Source organism: Triturus cristatus, chromosome 6 (assembly GCF_964204655.1).
Source record: "Triturus cristatus chromosome 6, aTriCri1.1, whole genome shotgun sequence".
NCBI classification, from domain to species: Eukaryota; Metazoa; Chordata; class Amphibia; order Caudata; family Salamandridae; genus Triturus; species Triturus cristatus.
In genome coordinates, this window is record NC_140589.1 from 1,137,401,439 (window position 1) to 1,137,427,710 (window position 26,272).

At 48.2% G+C, this 26,272-nt stretch overlaps 1 protein-coding gene across 5 annotated transcripts in view; it reads left to right on the forward strand.

The window, feature by feature from the left end:
* Positions 1-26,272, forward strand: part of TTC13 (tetratricopeptide repeat domain 13) — a 1,316,170-nt gene that overhangs the window by 1,143,961 nt on the left and 145,937 nt on the right. For all 5 annotated transcript variants that reach the window (XM_085612046.1, XM_085612047.1, XM_085612049.1 and 2 more), the window contains exon 21: positions 20,982-21,060. In XM_085612046.1, the coding sequence (XP_085468172.1) occupies positions 20,982-21,060 (79 nt within the window). The remainder of the gene's footprint in view (positions 1-20,981; positions 21,061-26,272) is intronic.

Sequence of the window (26,272 nt, forward strand, 5' to 3'; positions counted from 1 at the left end):
TCAGGGAAACACCCAGCCGGGGTCTCTACCTGAAGGGAGCAGCCGCTCAACCTCTTCCTCAGACTGCACCGGGACGCGGAGTCACCTCCTGGTGATGCGTCACCGATACCCCAATCAAAAGCAAGAAGACTGAACCGAGAGCAGCCGCTCGATCGATCCTGTGGACTTCCGAGTCTGTAACGCGGCAAACACCTCCTGGTGTGCGTTACAGCTGGCAGTCCCTGTGTCTCTGGTCGGGCTGGGAGTTACGACTCCAACCAGCAAAAGCGCCACTGCGCTTGGACTCAGCCGAGTCAAAAAGCGAAGCTCAATGGTTGACCGGTAGAGCTTCCGGGTCCTTCACAGGTGACGATGGGGCAAGACACGGCCCAGGGAGTAACGACTCGACCTACCTCCGTTCTTGCCTTACTGGAGCACCACTCCGGAACACTGCTCTTCACGAAGCAGGTACGTCGGTGTAAACACAATATCCGACAGCGTTGTGCCTCCCGGTTCCTCCCTTTATAGGGCGTGTTTTCCTTGAGTTATGTAACAGCTCTCCTGTTTACATAAGGGCGTGTTTTCCTTGAGTTATGTAACAGCTCTCCTGTTTACATAAGGGCGTGTTTCCCTTGAGTTATGTAACAGCTCTCCTGTTTACATAAGGGCGTGTTTCCCTTGAGTTATGTAACAGCTCTCCTGTTTACATAACCTCTCAACCGCTAAGCATCCTGGGAGATGTAGTCCGTTTTCGCTGGTTACCGTTTTCCTCCCCTCGTATGACAGGAATTCTTGACAGTACATCCTCCCTCTCAGCGGCTCCCCACGGGTCCAGCGCTGGCAGGAAAACGCCGATGGAACAAGGAGACCAAGCGCGGAGCATGAACCCCTTCAGCCGGTTCCCATGAATGCTCCTCCGGGCCATAGCCTTTCCACGCAACCAGGTACCACAGCTTCCCCCTGCGCCATTTGGACGCCCGTATGCCCGACACTTCATACTCCACCTCCGACTCCACGCATACCGGCCTAGGTGTCCCAGACGGCTTGGAGGGTGCTGGTTTGAGCAATGATACATGAAAGACAGGGTGTATCCGCAATGACTGGGGCAAGCACACCTTCACGTTCACGGGACCCATACACTTGGTAATTCGATAGGGGCCCATGTACTTGGGATGGAACACACTGTTCTTTCGAAACCTCATGTTTCTTGTGGATATCCAGACGTAGTCTCCAGTGCGGTACAGTGGCCCGGGCCTTCTCTTCCTGTCGGCCGCTGCCTTGTATTTTCTCTTGGCCTCTATTAGGACAGCCCTTGAGCGCATCAACGTGTCTTTTATGTGTGCCACCCTGTCCGCTGTGGCGGGAATCCTGTCCTCTCTGAACGGATGTAGAAATGGCAAGAACCTGGGATGTTGGCCATAGTTGCTATAGAACGGAGATGACTGTGTGGAGCTGTGAGTGGCGTTGTTATAGGCTATCTCTGCAACCCATAGCAAGTCGACCCATTCTTCCCTGCCCTGGTCCACAAAACATCGCAGATACTGTTTGAGCGTTTGGTTCAGGCGCTCGGTTTGGCCGTCCGTTTGAGGGTGGTAGCTGGTGGACAGGGCGGTCTTAACATGCAGCGCAGTGCACCAAGTCTTCCAGAATTGCGCAGTAAACTGCGACCCCCGGTCCGACACGATCACCCCAGGTAATCCATGCAGTCGTACCACATTCTTTAGGAGTAGTGACGCCAATTCCCCGGCCGTAGGGACTCTCTTGCAGGGGATGAAGTGCCCCATTTTCGTCAAGTAATCCACCACCACCAGTATTGCCGTCATCCCCTGGTCTACCGGTAGGCCCACCACGAAGTCCAGTGATATGCTATCCCATGGTCTATCCGGGGTCGGAAGTGGATGTAAGAGCCCTTGGGTTCGGCCATGGTCGGCCTTCATGGTAGCACACGTAGGACACTCCTGTCCCCACCTCCTGACATCCACTCTCATGGTTGGCCACCAGAAATGCCGTCCCATGCTAGCCACCGTTTTTTCAAAGCCCAAATGACCTGCGCATGGAGAGTCATGGCACCAGATGAATGCTTGTTTCCTTAGCCTAGGCGTGGGTATCAATAGGCACCTGCCCTTCAGGGGTATCCCGTCCTTCAGCTGCCATTCTCTGTGACTGAGGAGCCACCTCCGCCATGCGAATGACCTGATCCCTCTCTTTATTCCCCTCAGGAAAGTATCCGGTTGGATAACCCCCAATACCATCCTCGGGGAAATGATGGAACGCTCGGTCGCAGGCAATGGTTCCTTAACTGCAGATTGACGGGACAGGGCGTCCGCCTTCCGGTTTTCCGTCCCCGGCCGATATGTGATGCGGAAGTTGAACCCCGCAAAGAAGATCATCCACCGCAGCTGCCTGGGAGAAAGGTGTCTAGTGGCCGTCATGAACTGTAGGTTCCGATGGTCCGTGTACACCGATACCACATGTGTTGCCCCCATCAACCAATGCCTCCATTCGGTGAAGGCGTCCTTGATTGCGAGAAGCTCCTTCTCCGCAATATGGTAGTTGCGTTCGGCGTCGTTGAGTTTGCGGGACATGTACGCAACGGGATGAAGCACCCCTGTGTCGTGGTTGCGTTGGGACAAGATAGCCCCCAGCGCCACATCCGACGCGTCCGCTTCCACGACGTAGGGGAGATCCGGATCGGGGTGAGCCAACACCGGCGCCTTACCAAAGGCGCTTTTCAGGGCCTCAAAGGCTTTGTTCGCTTCAGGGGACCAGACAAACTCCTTGGACTTCCTCAGTAGCTGTGTGATTGGGGCCACCACTCCGGAAAATCCATCTATAAACCGCCTGTAAAAGTTGGCGATGCCAATGAAACTTTGGACGTCATTCACGCTTTGGGGCACCGGCCATTCTTTCACCGCCTTGATCTTTCGTTCTGCCATCTCCTGTCCCTCTGGACTCAGCATCACTCCGAGGAATTCCACGGATGTGACGTGGAAGTCACACTTGCTGAGTTTACAAAACAGCATGTTTTCCCTCAGCTTTTGGAGCACAGCTTTGACGTGGTGTACGTGCTCCTCCACACTGGACGAATAGATGAGGATGTCGTCGATATATACGACCACGTAGATATCCAACTCCTCTCTGAATACCTCATTCAAAAAGTACTGAAAGGCTGCCGGGGCGTTGCACAGACCGAACGGCATGACGAGGTACTCAAAAAGGCCGAACCTGGTCTTAAAGGCGGTCTTCCACTCGTCTCCGTCCCTCATGCGCACCAGATGGTATGCCCCTTTCAAATCCAACTTGGTGTAGATACGAGCTTTCTTGACCTGTTCCAGAAGTACACTGATGAGAGGCAAGGGGTACCGATTTTTTATGGTTATCGCATTCAATGCCCTAAAGTCCACACAGGCTCTCAGCTCCCCATTAGCCTTCGGGATGAAGAAGAGTGGCGAGGCGGCCGGAGACTTGGACGGGCGGATGAATCCTAGCTTGAGGAGTTTATCCAGGTACCCCCGGAGATGCACGTTTTCAGGCTCCGTCAGGGCATACAGCCTGCCGCTGGGAACGCTGGCCCCTGGCACCAGGTCGATCTGGCAGTCAAACTGTCTATGTGGTGGTAGCACTTCCGCCTTCACCTCATCAAATACATCCTCAAAACTGTGATAAGCCTGGGGGAGAGCCACATCTTTTTCTGCCGCTGTAGCCACCGTCTGACTCCCGCTCTCATCTGCGTCAAGGGATTCCGTTCTTATTCCACAATGCAGGATGCAATACGGTGACGTCAGTTCGATGCGATGTGTTGGCCAATCCACAAAGGGGTTGTGTTTCTGTAGCCACGGCAATCCCAATATGACGCCATATTGGGGCGCTCGGATGATGTTAAAATCGATTTGTTCCAAATGGTTCCTCCCATATCTCATCGGAAGGACCCCCGTGTGCTGCCCGATGGGCCCCGTCACCAATCGCCTTCCGTCTACAGCATAGACGTCTTCGGGTACAGCTTTGGGAAGAAGCACTAGCCCTAGCCTGCATGCCTCGTTGTGGTCCATAAACATGCCAGTGGCCCCTGAATCCACCATGGCCACAACGGGTATCCACTGGTCATGCACTCCCACGTGCACCGTGAGAAACAGGTGTCGTTGTCCCTTAGTGACCGAGTTGGAAAGTGAAGGGATGGATGAGTGACTCCGAGATGCCCCTTCTTTGGTCTGGGAGTCCTCTAGTTTTCCGCCGGTATGTCCACCACGGCTGTTACCGACCGGTTGGCCCGATAACGTGACGTCTTCGGTTTGGCAGGGCATTCACATACGTAGTGGCCTTTTTTGCCACAATATAGGCACAATCCTTGTTTACGGCGTGACTCTTTCTCCGTGGCTGTGAGGCTCGCTCGTATTGCGCCGATGTCCATGGGTTCTCCCTTGGATGCGGTGGAAGTTTCAGGACTTCCCACCGTCACATAGGATGGAAGGGATTTTCCTTTTCTCCCATGATCCCCCTTTCTTTCACTTAGCCTATGTTCCAGCCGTAATACCAGGTTGATAAGGCCCTCACATGTCTTGGGTTGAGGGTCAATATGAGCCACGGCGTCCTTGAGCTCATCGCACAGCCCTTGATGGAAGAGCGCCGTCTGTTTAGCAACAGGCCACTTGGTTTCCGCAACCAGCCTTCGGAACGCGTTGAGATACTGCACCAGGTCGTTGGATCCCTGTCTCAACTCAAGCATTTCACGGTCCGCCGTGTACGAGTCAGCCCTTCTGTCGAATACCTTCAGGAATTCCTCGCGAAAAGCACCCCAATCACATAAGATGGGGTCGTCCCTGCTCACCAGAGGTACGGCCCATTGTGCCGCGTTTCCAGCCAAATAGGATATAAGGAAAGCCACACGAGCCTGACTCGTGGGGAACGCCTTTGGTTTGCACGATAAATGTAGCGCCACTTGTGTGAGGAATACCTGCACTGTGTTAGGATCCCCACTGTACCTCTCTGGTGTCGCCAAGGGGATGGCTACCGGCATTTCCACTACTACCGCAGGGGTCTGGTTCGTGAGGGAGGTGCTGGGCGTGAGCGGGTCCAATTGGATAGCATCCAGTCTGGCTTTTACATCGGCTGTTTCTTGCCTAGAGGCAGCCACTTCAACTTGCATGGCCGCTAAAGCAGCCAGCACATCATCAAGTGTTGCCATGTCTGTTATCGACCGGGAGACAGTTAGTGTTATTATGGTCGGATATTTTGTAACGCCCTGAACGTCTCAGGATCGTTTAACAGACACGACAATGAGGACGCAACCACTTGTGAAGGGTTAGTTATTTTAATGAAGGCAAATATAATACAAGGAATAAACAAAAGTTATAGTCACTGGAATCCTCCAGGCTAAGTACGTTACCAGCCCACAGCACGGATGGTCCTAACCGTCCTCTGCATATACGCCGATCCCGGCGTATGCCAACAGAGGGCAGAAATGAAATGGCCGACAATGCCAATCGGTAGGCTGTGAGGGGCACGAAGAGTGTTGGGGAGAATCGAGGAGTCAGGGAAACACCCAGCCGGGGTCTCTACCTGAAGGGAGCAGCCGCTCAACCTCTTCCTCAGACTGCACCGGGACGCGGAGTCACCTCCTGGTGATGCGTCACCGATACCCCAATCAAAAGCAAGAAGACTGAACCGAGAGCAGCCGCTCGATCGATCCTGTGGACTTCCGAGTCTGTAACGCGGCAAACACCTCCTGGTGTGCGTTACAGCTGGCAGTCCCTGTGTCTCTGGTCGGGCTGGGAGTTACGACTCCAACCAGCAAAAGCGCCACTGCGCTTGGACGCAGCCGAGTCAAAAAGCGAAGCTCAATGGTTGACCGGTAGAGCTTCCGGGTCCTTCACAGGTGACGATGGGGCAAGACACGGCCCAGGGAGTAACGACTCGACCTACCTCCGTTCTTGCCTTACTGGAGCACCACTCCGGAACACTGCTCTTCACGAAGCAGGTACGTCGGTGTAAACACAATATCCGACAGCGTTGTGCCTCCCGGTTCCTCCCTTTATAGGGCGTGTTTTCCTTGAGTTATGTAACAGCTCTCCTGTTTACATAAGGGCGTGTTTTCCTTGAGTTATGTAACAGCTCTCCTGTTTACATAAGGGCGTGTTTCCCTTGAGTTATGTAACAGCTCTCCTGTTTACATAAGGGCGTGTTTCCCTTGAGTTATGTAACAGCTCTCCTGTTTACATAACCTCTCAACCGCTAAGCATCCTGGGAGATGTAGTCCGTTTTCGCTGGTTACCGTTTTCCTCCCCTCGTATGACAGGAATTCTTGACACCCACCTGGAAGGGTTAACAGTGTACCAAGAAGCTCTAGGTCTCCTTTTGAGGAATCTAATCATTCTGGAGCATCTGTAGGGACCTCTGTTTCTAATAGGACCACTACCTCTCATAAAAGGGAGTCCTCTTATGACAGGAAGTGCAGACTGCTTGACTTTGAGAGAGCAAAGCACAGAATCAAGAAAGAGCAGCTGGCCTTAGAAAGGGAATCCCTGGAGCTCCAGAGAGCTTCACAAAAGTTGGGGGCTAGAGCCCCATGGTGGCAGCAACAGTGTCCCTAGAGGTAGACATCATACTCATGACCATAGGAACCTGACCAAGATTGTCCCTCCCTACCAGAGTGGGGATGACATCCACAAATGGATAATTGCACTTGAGGGGGCCTGTAAAGTACAGAGGGTCCCTCAGGAGCAGTGGGCAGCAATATTGTGGCTCTCCTTTGCAGACAAAGGTAGAGACAAGCTCCTCACTGTTAGAGAAGAGGATGCTGAGAATTACAAAGTCTTGAAGAGTGCACTGATTGATGGGTTTGGCCTAACCACTGAGCAATACAGGATAAAGTTCATAGATACCCAAAAGGAACAGACTCAAGACTGGGTTGACTTTGTAGATTGTGCTACTAAGGCTCTGGAAGGCTGGTTACTTGGCAGTAAAGTGTGTGATTTTCAAGGATTGTACAATTTGATTATGAGGGAGCAGATCCTTAATAATTGTCAAAATCAGCTGTTGCATCAGTACCTGGTGGACTCTGATCTGACCTCTCCCCAAGAATTGGGCCAGAAGCAGACAAATGGGTCAGAACCACGGTGAGGCAGAAGGTTCAGAACCAAGCTGGTGACTCCAAGAAGCCAGATTCTAAGAACTCTGATAAGGGTGGGGAAAAGGGTAAAGACCAGAAGTCTCCTCAAGGGCCCCAAAAATCTGCATCTGGTGTGGAGTCCCAATCTAACAAAGGAAAAGGCCAAATGAAACCATGGTGTAAAATCTGTAAACAGAAAACCCATTGGACAAGTGATGGTACCAAGTCCAAGGACTCAAATCCAGCCACCATTGCCCCTAAGGCAACTGTTTCCCCTAGTCCAGCTCCAAGTGGTGGTACTCAGAATAGGGATGTAGTAGGGTTAACCCTGGGATCTGAGATGGACTCTGGCCTAGTCAGAGTTCCTACTCAGGCTGTACTGATCTGTGATGGAGGCATGGATATGGCCTCCTTTTTTGTCAGTCTGAGTAATCTGGGCAAATACAAACAGCAGCCTTTGATAAATGGAAAAGAGGCCTTGGCATTCAGGGACACAGGAGCAAGTGTCACAATGGTGACAACATATCTTGTGGGCCTGAGCAAATCATACTTGGTGAAATATACCAAGTGACCAATGCTAGCAATGTCAGGACAGACACTTCCTTGGCAGTTGTTAATTTCACCTGGGGAGGGGTAACTGGCCCTAAGAAGGTTGTGGTAAGTGCAGACCTCCCTGTTGAATGCTTGCTTGGCAATGATTTAGAAACTTTAGCTTGGGCTAAAGTGGAGCTTAGGACTCATGCAGAAATGTTGGGAATCCCTGCAGATGTGTTTGCTATGACCAGGTCACAGGCAAAAATGTCTAACACTGGACAGGCCCTGGATCCTGGAAGAATGGACCAGGTGCCTCCCAAGAAAAGGAGCAGTAGGGGTAAGGCAGTGTCTTCCCCCCTGACTCTTGAGGGAGATGATCTCAGTCCTGAAGAAGGAACTGTCCCAGATAGGCTTGAACCTAACCAGGTTAAGTTCTTGGGGACAGGGAGACCTTCCAGGGCAGATCTGAGCCAGGAGCAGCTGAGCTGCCCTTCTCTTGAACCCCCTCAGAAAGCAAGCTGCTTATGAGGCTGCTGGGAATGCTAGTGTAACCCATAAGATCTATTGGGATGATGGACTCCTGTACTCAGAGAGTAGAGACCCCAAGCCTGGTGCCACCAGGAGGTTGGTTATACCTCTGAAGTTCAGGGGCTTCCTATTAACACTAGCCTATGATATTCCCTTAGCAGGACACCTAGGCCAAAACAAGACTTGGGACAGAATTGTCCCTCACGGTCATTGGCCTCACATGTCTGAGGACACCAAGGAGTTTTGTCGCTCCTGTGTCACCTTTGAAGCCAGTGGTAAGGCAGGTAGTTCTACAAAGGTCCCCCTGATACCACTACCTGTGGTGGGGGTTCCATTTGAGAGGGTTGGGATTTTCATAGTTGGTCCCATGGATCCTCAACCAGCATCTGGGCACAGGTTTATACTGTTGGTGGTGGACCATGCCACTAGGTATTCAGAGGCTATTCCCCTTAAGACCGCCACAGCACCTGTGGTGGCAAGGGCCCAACTTGGAATCTTTTCTAGAGTGGGTTTCCCTAAGGAAGTAGTATCAGACGGAGGTACAAACTTCATGTCTAGTTACTTGACTGCTATGTGGAAGGAGTGTGATGTGAATTATAAATTCACCACCCCTTATTACCCACAATGCAATGGGTTAGTTGAAAGGTTCAACAAAACCCTCAAGGGCATGATCAAAGGTCTCCCAGAAAAGCTTAGGCGCGGATGGGACATACTTTTGCCCTGCCTTCTCTTTGCCTACAGAGAGGTTCCACAGAAGGGGGTTGGTTACAGCCCATTTGAGCTTCTGTTTGGACATTGAGTGTGGGGGCCATTATGTCTAGTGAAGGAGGGATGGGAGTTACCTCTCAAAAACCCCTTAAACAGGATATTGTGCACTATGTACTTGGTCTCCGCTCCAGGATGGCTGAATACATGAAGAAGGCAAGTAAAAACCTCGAGGCTAGCCAGGAATTACAAAAGGCCTGGCATGACCAAAAGGCTGTGCTGACTGTTTACCAGCCAGGGCAGAAAGCATGGGTGTTGGAGCCTGTGGCCCCAGCAGCCCTCCAAGATAAGTAGAGTGGCCCCCATACCATAATTGAGCAAAAGGGAGAGGTTACCTACTTAATGGACCTTAGAACTCCCAGGAGCCCCCACAGGGTGCTCCATGTCAATAGGCTCAAACCATATGTTGACAGGGCTGACATGGGCTTGCTCATGGCTACTGATGAGGGACAGGAGGAAGAGAGTGACCCGCTCCCTGACCTGCTCTCTCAGAACCCTGATGATGGATCAGTAGATGGTGTAGCCTTGGCAGGCAGCCTCACTGTCCAGCAACAAACTGACTGCGGAAAAGTTCTCAGCCAGTTTAGACATATGTTTTCACTGACTCCAAGTCAGACTACCTGGTGCACTCATGAAGTGGACACTGGGGACAGTCTGCCTGTTAAAAATAAGATTTACAGGCAACCTGACCATGTCAGGGACAGTATCAGGGCTGAAGTCCAGAAGATGTTGGAATTGGGAATTATTGAACCCTCAGTTAGCCCTTGGGCTAGTCCATTAGTCTTAGTGCCTAAACCTCACACCAAAGATGGCAAGAGATGGGGTGAGGTTGTGTGTAGACTACAGGGGTCTCAATGCAGTCACTAGGACTGATGCCCATCCAATCCCTGGGGCAGATGAGCTTATAGATACTCTGGCCTCAGCCAAGTTTCTTAGCACATTTGACCTGACAGCTGGTTACTGGCAGATCAGACTAGCTGATGATGCAAAGCCAAAGACAGCATTTTCTACCCCTAGTGGGCATTACCAATTTGTAGTGCTGCCCTTTCGTTTGAAAAATACACCTGCCACTATTCAAAGGTTGGTGAACAAAGTCCTTACAGGCCTGGAAGCATTTAGTGCAGCATATCTAGAAGATATTGCTGTCTTTAGCTTCACTTGGGAGAAACACCTGGTCCACCTAAGAAATGTTTTGGAGGTTCTGCAAAAAGCAGGCCTAACTATCAAGGCCACTAAGTGCCAGATAGGGCAGAGTCAGGTTGTGTACCTGGGCCATCTTGTGGGTGGAGGCCAGGTTCAACCATTGCATAGCAAAATCCAGACCACCATGGACTGGGTTGCTCCAACCACCCAGACTCAGGTCAGAGCTTTCTTGTGCCTGAATGGGTACTATAGAAGATTTGTCAAAGGTTATGGATCCATAGTGACCCCTTTGAATGACTTAACTTCTAAGAAAATGCCAAAGAAGGTTCAGTGGGCAGTCCGCTGTCAAAAGGCATTTGATGACCTGAAGCAAGCCATGTGCACTGCTCCCATTCTGCAAAGTCCTAACTACTCCAAAGAATGAATTGTTGAAACAGATGCATCTGAGTTGGGGGTAGGGGCTGTGTTATCACAACTGAATGACGAGGGTCAGGATCAGCCAGTAGCTTTTATTAGCAGAAGGCTGACCCCCAGAGAGAAACGTTGGTCAGCTATTGAGAGGGAGGCCTTTGCTGTGGTTTGGGCTCTGAAGAAGTTGAGACCATACTTGTTTGGCACTCACTTCATTGTTCAGACAGACCATAAGCCCCTCTGATGGCTAAAACAGATGAAGGGTGAAAACCCAAACTTTTAAGGTGGTCCATTTCCCTACAGGGGATGGACTATACAGTGGAAGATAGACCTGGGAGTAACCATGCCAATGCAGATGGACTCTCCAGATATTTCCACTTAGAACATGAAGACTCAACTGGTCATGGTTAGTTTAATGTCCTTACATTTGGGGGAGGGTTGTGTAGGAGAGTAGGATCTGCTTCTTATGGTTACCCCCACTTTTTGCTGATGTTTCACTGTTTTTCGACTTTAGTCTGGCGGGGACCCTGCTATACAGGACCCCAGCCTAGCTGCTTCCTCTCTAAATTGATTGCATGTACTTTAGGTACACCACAGATTGGATTCTGGGGTACCCTTATAAGTCCCTAGTATATGGTATACTATGTACCTAGGGCATAGGTACCCAGAGGCCTCTCAGGGGCTGCAGCATGTATTATGCCACCCCTGGGAGACCATTTAAAATGCCACAACAGGTCTGCTACAGCAGGCTGTGTAAAGTGATGTATGCACCCCTTACGCAGATATAGGTTCCCTATATCTATCCCTATCACTGCACATATCAACCTATCAATCCCCCCCATGGCATATCGTAAACTTTTCACTGGACACAAAAGAGATTTTCTCGCCAATCGAATTAATAGTGCTAAAAACTCCTCGAGAGAAATTTTTAAAATTGTAAAAACATTTACTGATTCTTCACTCATCCTCCATCACAAAAGCTGTGCAATAGGCTCTCTGAATTCTTTGAGGATAAAATCGCGCTGATCTATGCCTCCTTCCCTGAGCCACAGGAGATGTCCCAGCCTCCTGTGGATGAGCATCCGAGGCTGACTCCCAACATTGTGCTATCAGAATTTGCTGATGTTTCCACAGAAGTCTCTCTTCTTGACCTGCAGAAGTGCAAATCCGGCTCGCCAAGTGATCCTTGGCCAGCTAAGCAATATAGCGCCCTAGCAGAACTCCTCAACCCCCATCTGAATTCCATCTGGAATTCTTCACTTAGGGTTTCTACCCTGCAGTCTGGAAACATGCTTTTCTCCTGCCCATTTAAAAAAAAGTGAATGCGGATCCTGAAATCACCAGCAACTATAGACCTATTTCGCTACTACCCGCCCCTGCAAAGGTCTTAGAAAAACTAGTCTATCAGCAATTGGCTGGCTTTATTGAGACTGTTGGACTTGGCCCTTTTTGCATAGTCATCCCTGAACTTTTTGTCTTCCTCCTATATTTTTTTGACCTGTTGTTGGCTGTTTTTTGACTCTGGGCACTTTACCACTGCTGATCAGTGCTAAAGTGCATATGCTCTCCCTATTGTAAATTATTGTATGAATTTGTGATTCCATGATTGGTTGGTTTGGTTTACCTGTCAGACCCGAGCACAGTGCACCAGGAGTGCCCAGGGCTTGTAAATCCAAATGCTGCTGGTGGGCTTGCCGCACTGGTTGTGCCACCCACAGAAGCAGCCTGTAAAAGTGTGTCTAAGGTCTGCCATTGCAGAGCCTGCGTGTAGTCTGGTGCTGTCATGCTGACTGGGTAAGTGCACCCACTTGCCAGTCCCTAAACCTTCCCTTTTCTTCATATCAGACACCCCTATGGTAGGCCCAAGGGCAGGGTGCATTGTAAGGATAAGGTAGGACATGCCCTGGTGTGTGTGGCATGTTCTAATAGTGAATTATAGCCATTTTTGTTTTTCACTATTGCAAGGCTACCTGTTCTCCATAGGCCAGAATAGGCAGTTTGGTTATTACATTTTATAATCCTAACTAACTCAGAGAACATGGTAGAAATTCGAATTTAGTATGCCTGAACTCAGGATGATAAAATACAACTTTTAGTGAAGTTGGTTTTTACATTCTGCGTTTGAAAATGCCAGTTTTAGAAAGTAGGCATTTTCTTGTCTAACCATTCAAACCTGCCTCTGCTAGGCTGTGTGCATTCCTTTGTCTGGAGTTTGAGTGACAGGGCTGGGGAATTCCAGGAGACCGGGTGAGGTGTCCCAGTGGTGAATAGAGAGATCTGCATCCAGATGGGTGGGAGGAGTTGCACCTGGGGCCTGAATAGGGCTGTGCCTGCCTTCCACAATGCTGGCTCCACCTCCTGGGGAGCGGCTGATGTCTCTGCCCTGCACAGTGAATGAAGAGAAGGAATCCTGTCAACAAAGTGCTCCAGAGCTGTACTTGCCTTCCACAATGCTGGCTCCACCTCCTGTGGGGCATCTAATGTTTCTGCCCTGCACTGTGAAAGGAAAGGAGAAGTCTGGTAAACAAAGTGCTCAGGAACTGGTTTGGACTGGGCAAAGGCCCCTCTGCCTTCAGAGGACAAAGGATTTATGGGTATAAATATTGGGACCCTGATCCCAAGAATTTAGATCACTTTAGAAAACAAGAAGAACCTCTGCTGAGGGAGGAACTTGAAGAAGCTGAGGAGGAAACTATCCCTGAACCTGGGGGAATGGCCTGCAGTGGTTGCCTTACTGCCAAAGAGAGGAGAAAGGAACTTTGTGTGTACTTTTGCTCAACTTGTGAAGGATCTCCAAGGGCTTGGAAAAGAGCTTGCCTCCTGCTGAAGTCTCAGGAACAACAGACTTCACCCCCCAGCTCCCCAGAGTTCTTTGGAAGTGCCTGCTGCTGTTGTTGGGCCTTCTGAGGGACTGCGTGTCTCAAGGAGCTGGAAGCGCGACTCAAGAAGGAGAAGCGTGCCGCCGTCGGAGCTGTTGTCGTCGCATCTCGTAAAGTGTGTCGCCGCTGCGGCATCGCATCGAGCGGAAGCGTCTCGCATCATCCAGGAAGTGTCTCGCAACGCCGAAGAAGCGTGTCGCCATCGCAGCCATCGTAGCTGACACATTGCACCGCATCAAGAGAAGAGTCTCGCATCGAAGAAGAAGCGTGTCACCATCGCAGCCATCGCAGTTGTCGCATTGCACCGCTTCAAGAAAAGTGCCTCGCATCCACGGTGAAGCTTGCCGCCATCGGTGCTGCTGTCATCGCATCGCGTGAAGGGGTGTCGCCGCTGCAACATCGCATCGAGCGGAAGCGTCTCGCAAACGTCGGAGAAAAGTGCCGCTGCCAAAGCCGCTGTCGTCGCATCGCGTAAAGGGTGTCGCCGCTGCAGCTGACGCATCGAGTCCAGTCTTCTCGCAACATCGGAGAAGCGTGCCGCATCTGGAAGATCTTCACGTCTTTATTTCTTTGCACCAAAAACTTCATCGCATCAACATCGTTGCAACACTTTCGTTGCCCTGCATGTCGCATCTAAAAGGTACAGTGACTTAGTGTTGCATTTAAGAACTTAAGAGAACTAAGCAAAATTCTACCATCTAAAGTAACAGTAGTGTGTGTTTTTGTCGTTTAATGGTCTTGTGGTAAATCTGTATAAAGAATACTTATTTTTGATACAAAGCCTGTGTGGTGTCCATTTGTAGTGTTGTCACTTGGTTACTGTATGTGTTCACAAATGCTTTACACACTGCCTCTGAGATCAGCCTGTCTGCTCGTGCCAAGCTACCAAGGGGGTGAGCAGGGGTTATTTTAGGAGTGTACCCCCTTACCCTGACTAGAGGAGAGGGTCCCTATTTGTCACAATTGCATACCTGTGCCAACTAGAGACCCCCAAGTCTAACAGAGACCAATGATCTTCTTCATGACTCTCAATCCTGCTTCCGTCCCGGATATAGCACGGAAACAGAATTGATCGAAATGGCTGATGCTATATGCTGGGCGGTCGACGGAGGCTCTAGGGCGGCGTTGGTGCTGCTAGATTTATCTGCAGCATTTGACACCGTCTCCCATTCTATCCTGAATCGACTTAGGAATATTGGCATCTGGGGCACAGTGCTGAATTGGATATCATCCTTTTTATCTGACCGTAAACAAATCTGGACTCATCCTTTCATCTCCCTTATCAAACCGCTTAAGTCGGGTGTGCCTCAGGGCTCTGCCCTGAGCCCGCTCCTTTTCAATGTTTATCTGACCCCTCTGGCTGAACTGATCGCAAGAACTGGGCTCAAAATTATATGCTATGCAGATGATACCCAGCTACTGTTCACCTTTGGAGATGTATTCTCCTCCACTTTTGATCCGCTAAAAGAGTGCCTGAGGAATATTGCGGCCTGGATGGATCATAACTTTTTAAAACTTAATGCGGACAAGACAGAGATCTTGTTTTTTAATCAACCTTCTCCTCTCTCTTCGAATCTGTGGTGGCCTGATGAATTAGGCTCTGCTCCCCTACCTAAGGATTCAATCAAGAATCTAGGCGTTAGATGGGACAAACATCTTTCCCTGTCCACACAGGTTCAAACGGTTTTGGCCTCCTGCTTTGGTTAAAATAATTAGAAAATTCATCAATTATTTGCCCAATGCAACCCGTAAAACTGGTTCATGCGCTGATAACCTCCCATCTGGATTATGCTAACGGATTATATCTGAGTCTTTCACTTAGCTTGATTCGTAGACTCCAAACAGTACAAAATGCGGCGGCACGCTTGATTTGTAGGGCACCACTGTGTCACCACATTACCCCCTATTAAAAACAACTTCACTGGCTGCCCATTGCTAAGCGAATAGAATTTAAGGCTTTGACCTTAGCTTTTTGGGCAAGTAAAGGTAAAGGGCCACTTTATCTCAGGAAGAGACTCCGCCCCTACCATCAAGCCAGACTTCTTCGATCAAGTAACAATCATCGTCTTGTCATCCCCCGGTTCTTAAAAAACAGAATGGGAGGTAAATCTTTTGAGGTGGGTGCCACTCAATACTTGAATAACTTACCTCTTGAGCTACGCCTGATTCAGTCAGATCTGGAGTTCCGTAAGTCTCTTAAAACCTGGCTATTTAGTCGCTTCGTTTAGCCTTGCTGCTCATTTGCTCTGCCCCTGTCTGCTTCAGCGCCGGGACACCCCGTTGGGGGTTGCTGTGCGCTTAATAAAATTCTTTATTATTATTATGGCAGGCCTTATCAATCCTGAAGGCAGGGTGCTGGGTTTTATGTGAGACGGTGCCCATGCATGAGCAGAGCCCCTCTGCAGCCTTCGGAATCCTTATTCCCGGGTTGTTTGTGAGGCAGCCAAACCAAATACTCTTAAGTGCATTATAACCTCGCGGTAAATGCTAACTTTGGAATGGCTGCATGGAAACATGTCGTGTTTGGTGTCAAACACCTTGGAATCATACCTCCCCGCCAGTAACTGGTGGGAGAGGTATGATTCCACCCTACTAGAGGGAGAAACATGACTTCACTGGTACACCCGGTACCAGCTTCACAGACCCTGGCATCACAAAATGGATGCTGCCTGCCACAGACACGAGTCTGCCCTCCTGCTGCTGGACGAAACTCCGCAGGGAAGGCCTGGACAATAGGTTTCCTGTCATAGGGAGGTGTGACCACCTCCCAGACAGGCTTTAGTGTACTGGGGCTGGGTTGGTGCACTCCAAGAGTGCTTTGATGTCTGCACTGGGGGCACATTTGGTGACCCTGTGCATAGTTCAGCTCAAACCGGTTGCAGAGGCTACCAGCCCCTGCTCTGGCGCGAAACTGGACAAAGGATATGGGTGTAGCCACCCCTCTGTCTGACCCTCCCATAGGTGGGTCCCCAGAGTTTGTCCCACCCCTTCCTTGGTTATAAAGTAGGAACCCCTGACTACAGGACTTTGGATTTACCTGGACGAACTCTGCCACAGAATCCCAGAACTTCTAATATCTACTCGACGTTGGATGACCAAAGAATCTCCCTTGGAGTAAAGGAGTTACCCCCCTGCAAGGCAGGCACCAAAGACGCATCTGTCCGGTTTGCATCTACGCAGCTCCTGAAGAACTCCGAAGACTTTGCAACACAGGAGGTGGGTTTCCAAGCTTCCCCGAGGTCGATCCGTCCTCTCAGCAACCCTGAGATCCAAAACCCTCGTGGGGACCGTGCAACCCGAATCCCTGGACACCGTGCACATTTGCAGCAGCATCTTGGTGATCCGTGAGGATGTGCTTTGGGCTACTTGTAGTCCAAATCCTGAACAGGGATTCCACCGAAGATGACTGGCCTACACTCCTCGAGTGACCCGTGGGCTGGTATTAAGTGATCCCTCTCGAGGTCAATTCGCAACCCCTTGTCTGTCGACTTGTGGGTCCCTGAGAAGGGTACTTTAACTTTCAATGGGCTTACCTGGTTGCTCCAGACGTGCCCTGACTCTCCTTCGCTTGGGGAGTCCACAGGACCTTAGTGGTCCACACCGAAGTCGTTTTACTCTCACCGCGTGGATTGCCGTTGCCAAGGCTTGTTGGTCTCCAATCCGGACACCGACCCCCCCCAGCATTTAACATCCTTCATGGAACAGCTCGCCTGCAGACTGTGGTCGTCGTCAACGCCTCCTGGTCTCCGTGGCAGTGGAGTCAAGCTTCACCTCATTGCACCTGAAACACCCGACATCGGTGGGCATTCGTCTATTGTGCCCCTGCTCACTGGCAAGTGACCCAGACTCTGTCCCCTCTGCTTTCAGGTTCTTCACATCTTCGATCCAGGCTTGGATCACACCGGACACTTCTCCTTTCCACTGCAGCAGCACTTTGCAGCAACTCTCCATTGACGTCATTGGAGATTCCCAACACCATTTGACACCTATGCACCCGGCTTGCCTGGGTTAGGTAACACGAGTACTCCGTGGGTCCCCTGTGTCACTACCCTGGGTGGTTCCTTGAGGTCCCAGCGATTCTACGTGCTCTAAGCACCCTGTCTAGTCAAGTCGTGGTTCTTATACCACTTTCTTAATATATGGTTTGGTCCCCCCCTGGTGCCCATTGTATATTGTGCTATTTACTGTCGTTTTAGAACTGTATTATTGTGTGCCTTGCTCTCTGTCATAAAGAGGTTAGTAGAGAGTGTTTAGAAATAAATACATATATTTTATATATATACCTTGTGTGGTTCTCCTTTTATTTAGTTATTCAGGAGGTTATAATCTGGTAAACCAAGCTGCTTTACACTCCTTCAAGACTTAGCCTGAAGGCTGCTCTCCATAGCTACCACTAGGATAGCTTTCAATAGAGGTTGTCTTAAACCTAATCATCAATAAGGGTTGTTTGGACTGGTGCAAGGTGCCCACTATAACTAGTGGACAGCATATACCAGGCCAACTTCTCACACATATATGCCCCTATAGTGTCTAAGTCCATTCTTAGACATTTAAAGTGCAGGGGGACTCCATACTAGGTATTTGGAATAGGAGCTCATCACTACGAGTTCCACATCTCCATGATAGCGTCACCGAATTCCAAGGTGTTTGGTACCAAACATCTCATATAAATGAGCTCACACTGATGCCAGTGTTGGATTAATTAATTAGTGCACACCGAGGGCACCTCAGAGGTGCCCCCTATAAACCTACCAAACCACTAGTGTGTGCCTGTTTGGCCTGCACCAGCCTGCCATCTCTAGACATATTTCTGAGCCCCTGAGGTGAGAGCCTTTTGCTCGTGTGGATCAGAAACAAAGCCTGCTCTGGGTGGAGGTGGTTCACACCTACCCCCAAGCAGGAACAGCATTGAAAGGCGGTGAGACTCAAAGGCTTCCCGTCCTTTTTTTTATGCTGACCAGGGCCTCTCCAGCTAGCGGAGATGCCCACCCCCGACCAAGCCCCACTTTTGGCGGCAAGGTCGGCGCGAAAATTAGTAAACAAGAGAGGTGTGTCCCCTCTCAGCCAGGTGCCTTGAGCTGAAGTGACCCCTTCCTTTGAAAATCCTCTATATTGTTTTGGAGTATACTAGCCAGTACGGTTTAGGGATATGCCCCCTCCCCAGAGGGAGTGGACATACAAAGAGTGTAGTCACTCTAAAGGTAAGTAGCCCATCTGCTACTACCTTCGAGCCCTGTAACGCCCCTAAATTGAGTACCTTAATCCTCAGATTGCTGACGACCTATGAAGAAGAGGACACACAAGAGTCATGCAGCAGTGAAAACTCAAGACACCATCTGACTTGGCCCCAGCCCTACCCGCCTGTCTGCAGCCCTCAAAGACCCTGCTAAAAAAGAGCGACTCGTTCTGCAGACCTGCGACCTCCAGAACCCCGGGCGGACGACCTGCCTCCTAAAACGACTCCTGATCCCCTGTGGACAGCGGACCTGTCCAGAAGAAAAACAACTTTAAAGACCAACTGCACGAGTCCAAGAAGCCCTCCAGTCCAGAAAAGATTCCCCAGCGATCCTGAGCAAGTGTCCCTTGTGGGGTGACCCCTGCCGGTATCCATGTCGACGGCTGCAGCCTCTCCATGACGACCTTCCCCCAACCACGACCCCACTGGTAGGCTGACTTCTGACACCAAAGGACACCCCTTGCACCCGGATCCCCTGGACCTTGGGGAGATCTACCGACGGTGTTCATATGCTCCAGCACATTCCAACGTACCTGTGCAGCTGTAGGTTTCTTTTGTTCATCCTCCTGGCCTGAGCCTGCAGTCTTTTTCCAAGTTTGAGATTCCCCATTGGTTTGCATTGAGCACCCGATGCTACAGCTTCCTACAGTGGGGACAAATCATGTAAACTGTCCTAGTTTTCCAGGAGTAGCAATGAAGAGGGTTCAATGTTCTGCTAAGTGTCAGGGACCATGTGTCAGAAGCTGTGATTTGCAAGAAAAATCAGATGTTGGAGGAGAATCGTCTCCACCTCGATCCCACTCTGAGACAAGACAGTCCTGCATGGAATAGAGCGTTGCTGGAAATAAAGAGAAACGCGTAAATGCTAAAGGAACAGTGGCTTCCATCAGTGTTCAATTTTCTTTGTATTATCATGGCAGGAATTTGTCTTTTCATGGGTCGAGTCTATAAATGGGTTCTAGATGGCTTTGGGTGATGGCAAGGGATTACGTTCAAAGTTTGACCTAAGAGGTTTCAGGGGTGCAACTGTTCAGCCGGACCATATGGGTAGGGGACATGACTCCTCTGGGGAATGTGATGGGGAGATCACTTGGTCTCACAACTGCTAGTGAGTGTTGTATTTCTGATGCTGTGCCTCTCGGCTAACCTCCTCACCAGCCTTCTTGCTCCTTCTGGGACCGTATGTGTATCATTATTTTTGAAACATTGTTTCTTGTATTTTTGACAAACGTGGTCAAGCCATGTATTCTATTCGGTGTATGTATGTGTATTTTCTGCTTAGCGCACGCATTTTAAACAGCTGTAGTTTGCAATTCTGTTTAAACTGCAAGTTCCCCATTCAGTTGATCCAGGCTTCTGCGGGTTGCTTCCTGACCTTATTGTGCCTGTTGCCTTCAGTTAGATATTTGGAATCCAAAAAACACATTTTATTCTAAACGTTTCAGTCAACCAAGTGCCTCTGTTGATAGCAGATTACTTTTTTACAAAAGTGGTTCACGATTCTCCCTTCAAACGGAAGTGAGTCCACAAACTGAGTGTGTGCTGAAAACCAACCTTTGTTAAAGCAGAGTAACATTTTGTGTTGCGCTAAATGACCCAGTGGTATACCATCTGTGTGTGTTTTTGTGTGCGTCTTCTGACATTAACTTTGGGCAGATGCCATTGCAGAGATCTATAGTCATTTGTTCCCTCTCAACACTGTGTATGACAATCTTCACACAATTAGGAAAAAGTATGAAGTAAATAAGCTTGTATCAGTCTTAACCACTCTAACTGTTGTGATTTATATTAATTTATTTATGCTTATAATCCTCAGGAGCCTTGCATGAGCCTACCATTAGGAAGTCAATCATTTCCCTAACACTAAAAGATAAATCCATCAGGAACTGCTAGCCCCCTACAGACTTGTTTTGGTCTTGATTGGCCTCATCATTGAGGTGCAGCTTACGTTTCTCAGGTTTGCTGAGCAGCAGGAACAACATGTGTTCAAACCCATGCCCGTGTGGTGTTTCACTGAGGAAATGGGCATTGATTCATCTTAACTATAGGCAGTATTCCATCTCACTGTGCCACTGCAGAGAAAGACCAATTTTGTGCAAATCGCTCTGGACCGCCTAGAAAGGAAAAAGGGAAAGCCCGTCTGAACTGCAGGGCCCTATCACCTCCAAACGTTTAGTACATTATTTTCTTGTCTTTTTTTTAATTAATCCACTGTTGTAATCTTTGTGTGCGTTTCAATATCCCTTTGCGTTGATATTAAAATTTAAAAGGGAAGGATTAAATTAACTTAAGTTTCATTTTATACATAGTTTGTATTTAACTGTGCCCCCTAAAAAAAGGTGGTGTTACGAGAAATAGGGGATGTCTGTGGTGACTGATGTCTATGTTCTTCTTTTATTAGTGTGGTAGCTTATTCTGCAATCATGGGAGCGCTCATGGCAAGTGGAAAAGAAGTAGCGGGAAAAATTCCGAAGGGAAAGGTATGTTTGTAACAAAAATAGTATGTTCATTGGTAATTTTATTTTTCCTTATTGGATTTTTATGTATAGTTGAATTGTTACATGATCAGGAGAACCAATTTATAGGCTTTCATTTAATTTTTATTTTTATATAGTAAAAGACGCTTCATGTATGTAAGCACTTTGACCTTTTAACAGACAGGCTTAGAACAGTTGTAATTGACACTGAACCATAAATCATCGATCAGTCAGAGTAACTACCTGGAATTTTGTGAGGAGCTGAAGATGTGGTTCTGGACTTCATTAGGCCCACACAGCCATAATTTGCACGTGTTGGCACCCCCACTTGATGCTCCTGGTCAAAACACAGACCTTGTACCCTATTAAGAAAAAACACACGTGCTGTAAACATACAGAGAATGACATTTGTTGTGTGTTTTGTTCATGTGCCCCTACACTTGAGGGGGACCATGAAGTACCCACTAATGGCGGATGCAGCCACAAATGAACCCATCTTTGTTGTAGACTGTCATGGACTCAGGTACAGGTTGGCCCAGCACATACACTGATACTACAGCCTTTCCCACAAAGTGTTTGAGCAAGGGTTCCCAAAGTGATCTACTGGGACTAGAGTGTTTGACTGGTCTCCCCTATCCTTAAGAACATCTAGCACACCTCCCAATGGACACAAGGGTCGGGGGTAAGTCTCTTCATCAACTTGAGAAGCACCCACTTAGCATACCCATCCAAGACCTTTTTGCCCATGTGCCTGCTTCTGTAATATGGTACAGGTTTTCTGTGATTTGCAAGTTACCAGGCCCTATTGCAAATTAGGAAATGTCCTCTCACTTTTCTAATGGAAGCTTCTACTTACAGTTTCTTAACATTTTGATTATCCTCGGGCACCAGACTAATTCCTATACCTTTGATAGTTCTGCACCACTGGTAGTGGTGCTGGCGCCATCTCAGTGCTGGAAGCGACACCATAGTGATGTCTTTGGAGCCATAAAGCGCCCACCCCTGCACATCAACATCAATTCCATTTTTTCCATGTTCTTTGATGTGGATCAGGAGCTACTCTTCTCATTGGTCCTCTAACTTCAAATATTGTTCTCAAACATTTTCTCTAAAAAATGTTTCCAGTTCAGTACTTGAGGAAAATGTCACCTCTCAAGCAGTCAGGATTTAAGCCCTGTCTTGACTGCATCGGGAAAATGCCCATTTTGCCTTTGCTGATTGGGTTGAGGCATGACTCGGGATGTCAGCTGTTCAGCCTCATGCACGCCAAAGCTGTTAAAGATTGCAGGGCAAAACTTTTAATGGCCCATTCCCACAACGACTATCAGGTCCAGATAGAGATTTCCCTTCCGGTGTCATTCCATGCCTTCTTTAAAGTTCCCCAAGGCAAAACAGAGGCAATGTAAGACAAAGAGGAAGAACACTAGGGATTCCCCTAATTGCTGGTTGAGGTCCCACGTTAAGTCACCTCAAGTTACTCCACCTCTAGCAGAGTCGTCATCTGAGCTGGCTTAATTGACATCACTCTGCCCAAACTTCTGCCTGTGGTGCCGTGGCAGACACCAGTTCCAGGGCACTTGTTGATTGCCTCCACCACAATTGCCACTCATGGCGTCACTGCTAACTTACTCAGAGTTTCCAGCACCCCGGGCTGATCCATCTCTTTTTCTCCACGCAATGATGGAGATGTTCCAGAATGCATCAGCCTCCTCTGGTGCGCCTCCGAGCCCCATGGGACCATTTGGGGTTGTGCTAGGGGTTCTGCTTGTGGATTCTCTTGTCATATGACTCCTGTGAATTAAGTAGGACTGTGTATCCAGACAACACAAACATCAGGATATGGGGACTGAGTCCACATATAATCAGAGTGTGTTGGTCCAATTCCTAGCTAGCTCACAGTGCCCCATCTGACCCCCTAACTGTCCAGGATACCAGATGGTATCTGCAATCTCGGAACATGACCACGCTAATTCCCCAAAGAAAATGTAGAAACAGATCTACCCTTTCGTTGTTACTCAGGCATGTCTAAGGGAGACAAACGAAAGATACAAATAGGCAATTGTATTCTTGTGTAAAAAGCCTGAGCTGCAATTATTAGTAGGTTGAAATATAGCATTGTAACCAGCATTACAAGAATAATGAAAATGATAAACAGTTCAACCATTGTAACATTACAATGTGATTATATGCATACTCCTACCTAATACTACCTACACTATTGAGAGCATATTGGGAGTACCCTCTGCCATATCTCTCGGGACAACCAAACCCTCAATACCTGTGTATGATGCATCAGGAAGCCGATCTGATGTAGTTCAGGCTACCGTCCTTTGCAGGATGAAGGTTAGAGTCATCATGGCTGCACCTCAGTCACAAGCACAGCATTCAAGGATAATCCTCAGAAGTGCTCCTCTGCCGAATTTGGCTCAGAGGCGGTTTATATAAATATAGCACTGTTCTAGTTGCACTGTCTCGTTGGTGCGGCGCTGATGTGATTGTTTGTCTTCAGACTCAGAGCTGTCTCCAACCAGACGACCAAATGCAAGGGCATTGCGTTCAATGTTTCTTAGCCTTCGACAGAGTGTACAATTGACATGATAAAATGCTTACTCAGAAATGTACTGCATGCAGAATAATTTCCAAGTATGTTATTGTGTAAGTACAATGTGTTTAATTAACAAGGGAACCCAATTGTAATGGTCAGGGACCTTGGGTAGTAATACGTTACAATTACAAAATAGTCCCTGACAGGGGGAGATTCACACAGAAAACAATGAATATAGGCCTGAAATCAGTGCTATGTTAAAGCTGACCAGCCGGACAAAAAATTTAATAATGTATCAAATCACATAAAACACAAAAATAAAGAGGAACACAGTCCTGCGTCCAACGCAACATTTATAACCGACACAAATTAACAGAAATTCACAAATTCAGAAAAAGACTCCGGCAGGACAAAAAATGCTTACTTAGAAATGTACTGCTTGCAGAATAGTTTCCAAGTATGTTATTGTGTAAGGACAATGTGTTTAATTAACAAGGGAACCCAATTGTAATGGTCAGGGACCTTAGGTAGTAGTACGTTACAATTACAAAATAGTCCCTGACAGGGGAGATTCACACAGAAAACAAAGAATATAGGCCTGAAATCAGTGCTATGTTAAAGCTGTCCAGCCGAACAGAAAATGTAATAATGTATCAAATCACATAAAACACAAGAATAAAGAGGGACGCAATACTGCGTCCAACGCAACATATATAACAAAGACACAAATGAACAGAAATTCACAAATTCATAAAAAGACTCCGGCAGGACAAAAAATGCTTGTAACTTGTATAAAGAAATGCAACAAGCAAACAATATGTAGAGACACTGTTACACATCAGTAATTCATTCAATTGGGTTTACGGTGCATACAAGGTCGACAGTGTTTCAATCCCGTAGAAACATAATTGGGATCATCATCGGGCCCTAAAAATGACATGCTTGAGGGAATTTTAGCCTGAAAGACAATAGTCAAAGCTAGAGGGGACAACAGAAAAATAAGTAGATCATAAAGACTTTAGAAAAAATGGTCTTTAACTTAGTACTAGTGAGAGACAAAGGTGGTACAACTCTTCCATCCAGACGTCGTGTACTAGGTGTGATACAATACACATGCTGGGTGAAAAGTGGTAAGAAACAGCGATCTCAAGGTGCAGCAATGGATCAAGACCTTAAAGTGTTACGCCGTGGCTGCTACGGGTGAAATGGCAGCCTTGCATACAAGTACTATAATGGCATGAGTTGTGATGAGCTAAGTTGTTTCTAGCGTAGTGTACCAAGCGTAATAGCAGGGGGCAAGCAATGAGGCAATTGTCCCGTAAACGCAATTGAATTAATTACTGATGCGTAACATTGTCTCTACATATTGTTTGCTTGTTGCATTTCTTTATACAAGTTACAAGCATTTTTTGTCCTGCCGAGGTCTTTTTCTGAATTTGTGGATTTCTGTTCATTTGTGTCTTTGTTATATATGTTTCGTTGGACGCAGGATTGTGTCCCACTTTATTCTTGTGTTTTATGTGATTTGATACATTATTACATTTTCCGTCCGGCTGGACAGCTTTAATATAGCCCTGATTTCAGGCCTATATTCATTGTTTTCTGTGTGAATCTCCACTGTCAGGGACTATTTTGTAATTGTAAAATTGTGTAAGTACAAGGCATGTAAAAAGTCACCATTAGAAAAAGATGTCAAGTTTAAACGTGTAACTGAAATAGAGACTTGTGCACAGGCCCTGTTAAACGATACAACACTCCCATGGTACCCCACAGGCCCTCCAAACCATCCAGCTCTGCATGGAACACACTGGAGCCAAGACCCTCACCAGTAGATCTTTCCCGGCCCCACCGGCACCAGTGCCTACTTATGAAAGGTTGGTATAGACATGGGCAAAGATACTCTTAAAATCCAGGAGATAAGCCCAGAGGTTAGTGGAGGAGGACAAATCTAGGCAAGAACATATAAGTGCCTCCCTTCACCAGCTTAACTGGAGAGAGCATTTTCTATTGCCGCCAGTAAACTCTGGAACACTCTTCCACAAAACACTAAGGCCATCTCCCAGCTCATGCCCTTTAGGAAGGCTCTTAAGACTTGGTTATTCGGCTTGTAGCTATCTCCTGAATTAGGAATACTAGTGGACTACAGAGCCTTGACGCCTTCGGGTAACTGTTGTGCTTTATAAACTCAAAATAAAGTCAAATTATGTTTTTGGCTCCGACTCCAACCATATGCTAGAAGGGGTACATCACAGTACTACTGATAGCAGTGAGGCAGCCAATTTACTGCCACCCTCATAATCTGGCACTGCAGGTTATTTTTCCCTGCAAAATGTAGGAGGGCTGACCACTTTGTCTAATATAGACATTGACAACCCCCCCACCGCTTCAGGGCCAGTTCCAAAAGAAATAGCCTCTTTTCATGTTGTCATGAGAAAGGCAGCTGATTACTGAAACTGCTCTACATATTGTAGAATCCAAGGAGGGCAATAATTCTTTTGGATGTCCTCAAACCTGCTACTACCTCAGATGAACTGCTACAGCCCTTTATTGAGTGACTCATGGAACTGGTGAGAGATGCGTGGAGAAAGTGCACATCTGTTCCTGCAGTGAGTTGCATGGTGGCAAGAAGATATATAGTAGTACCATGTCAGTCACCATTTAAGTCAAGTA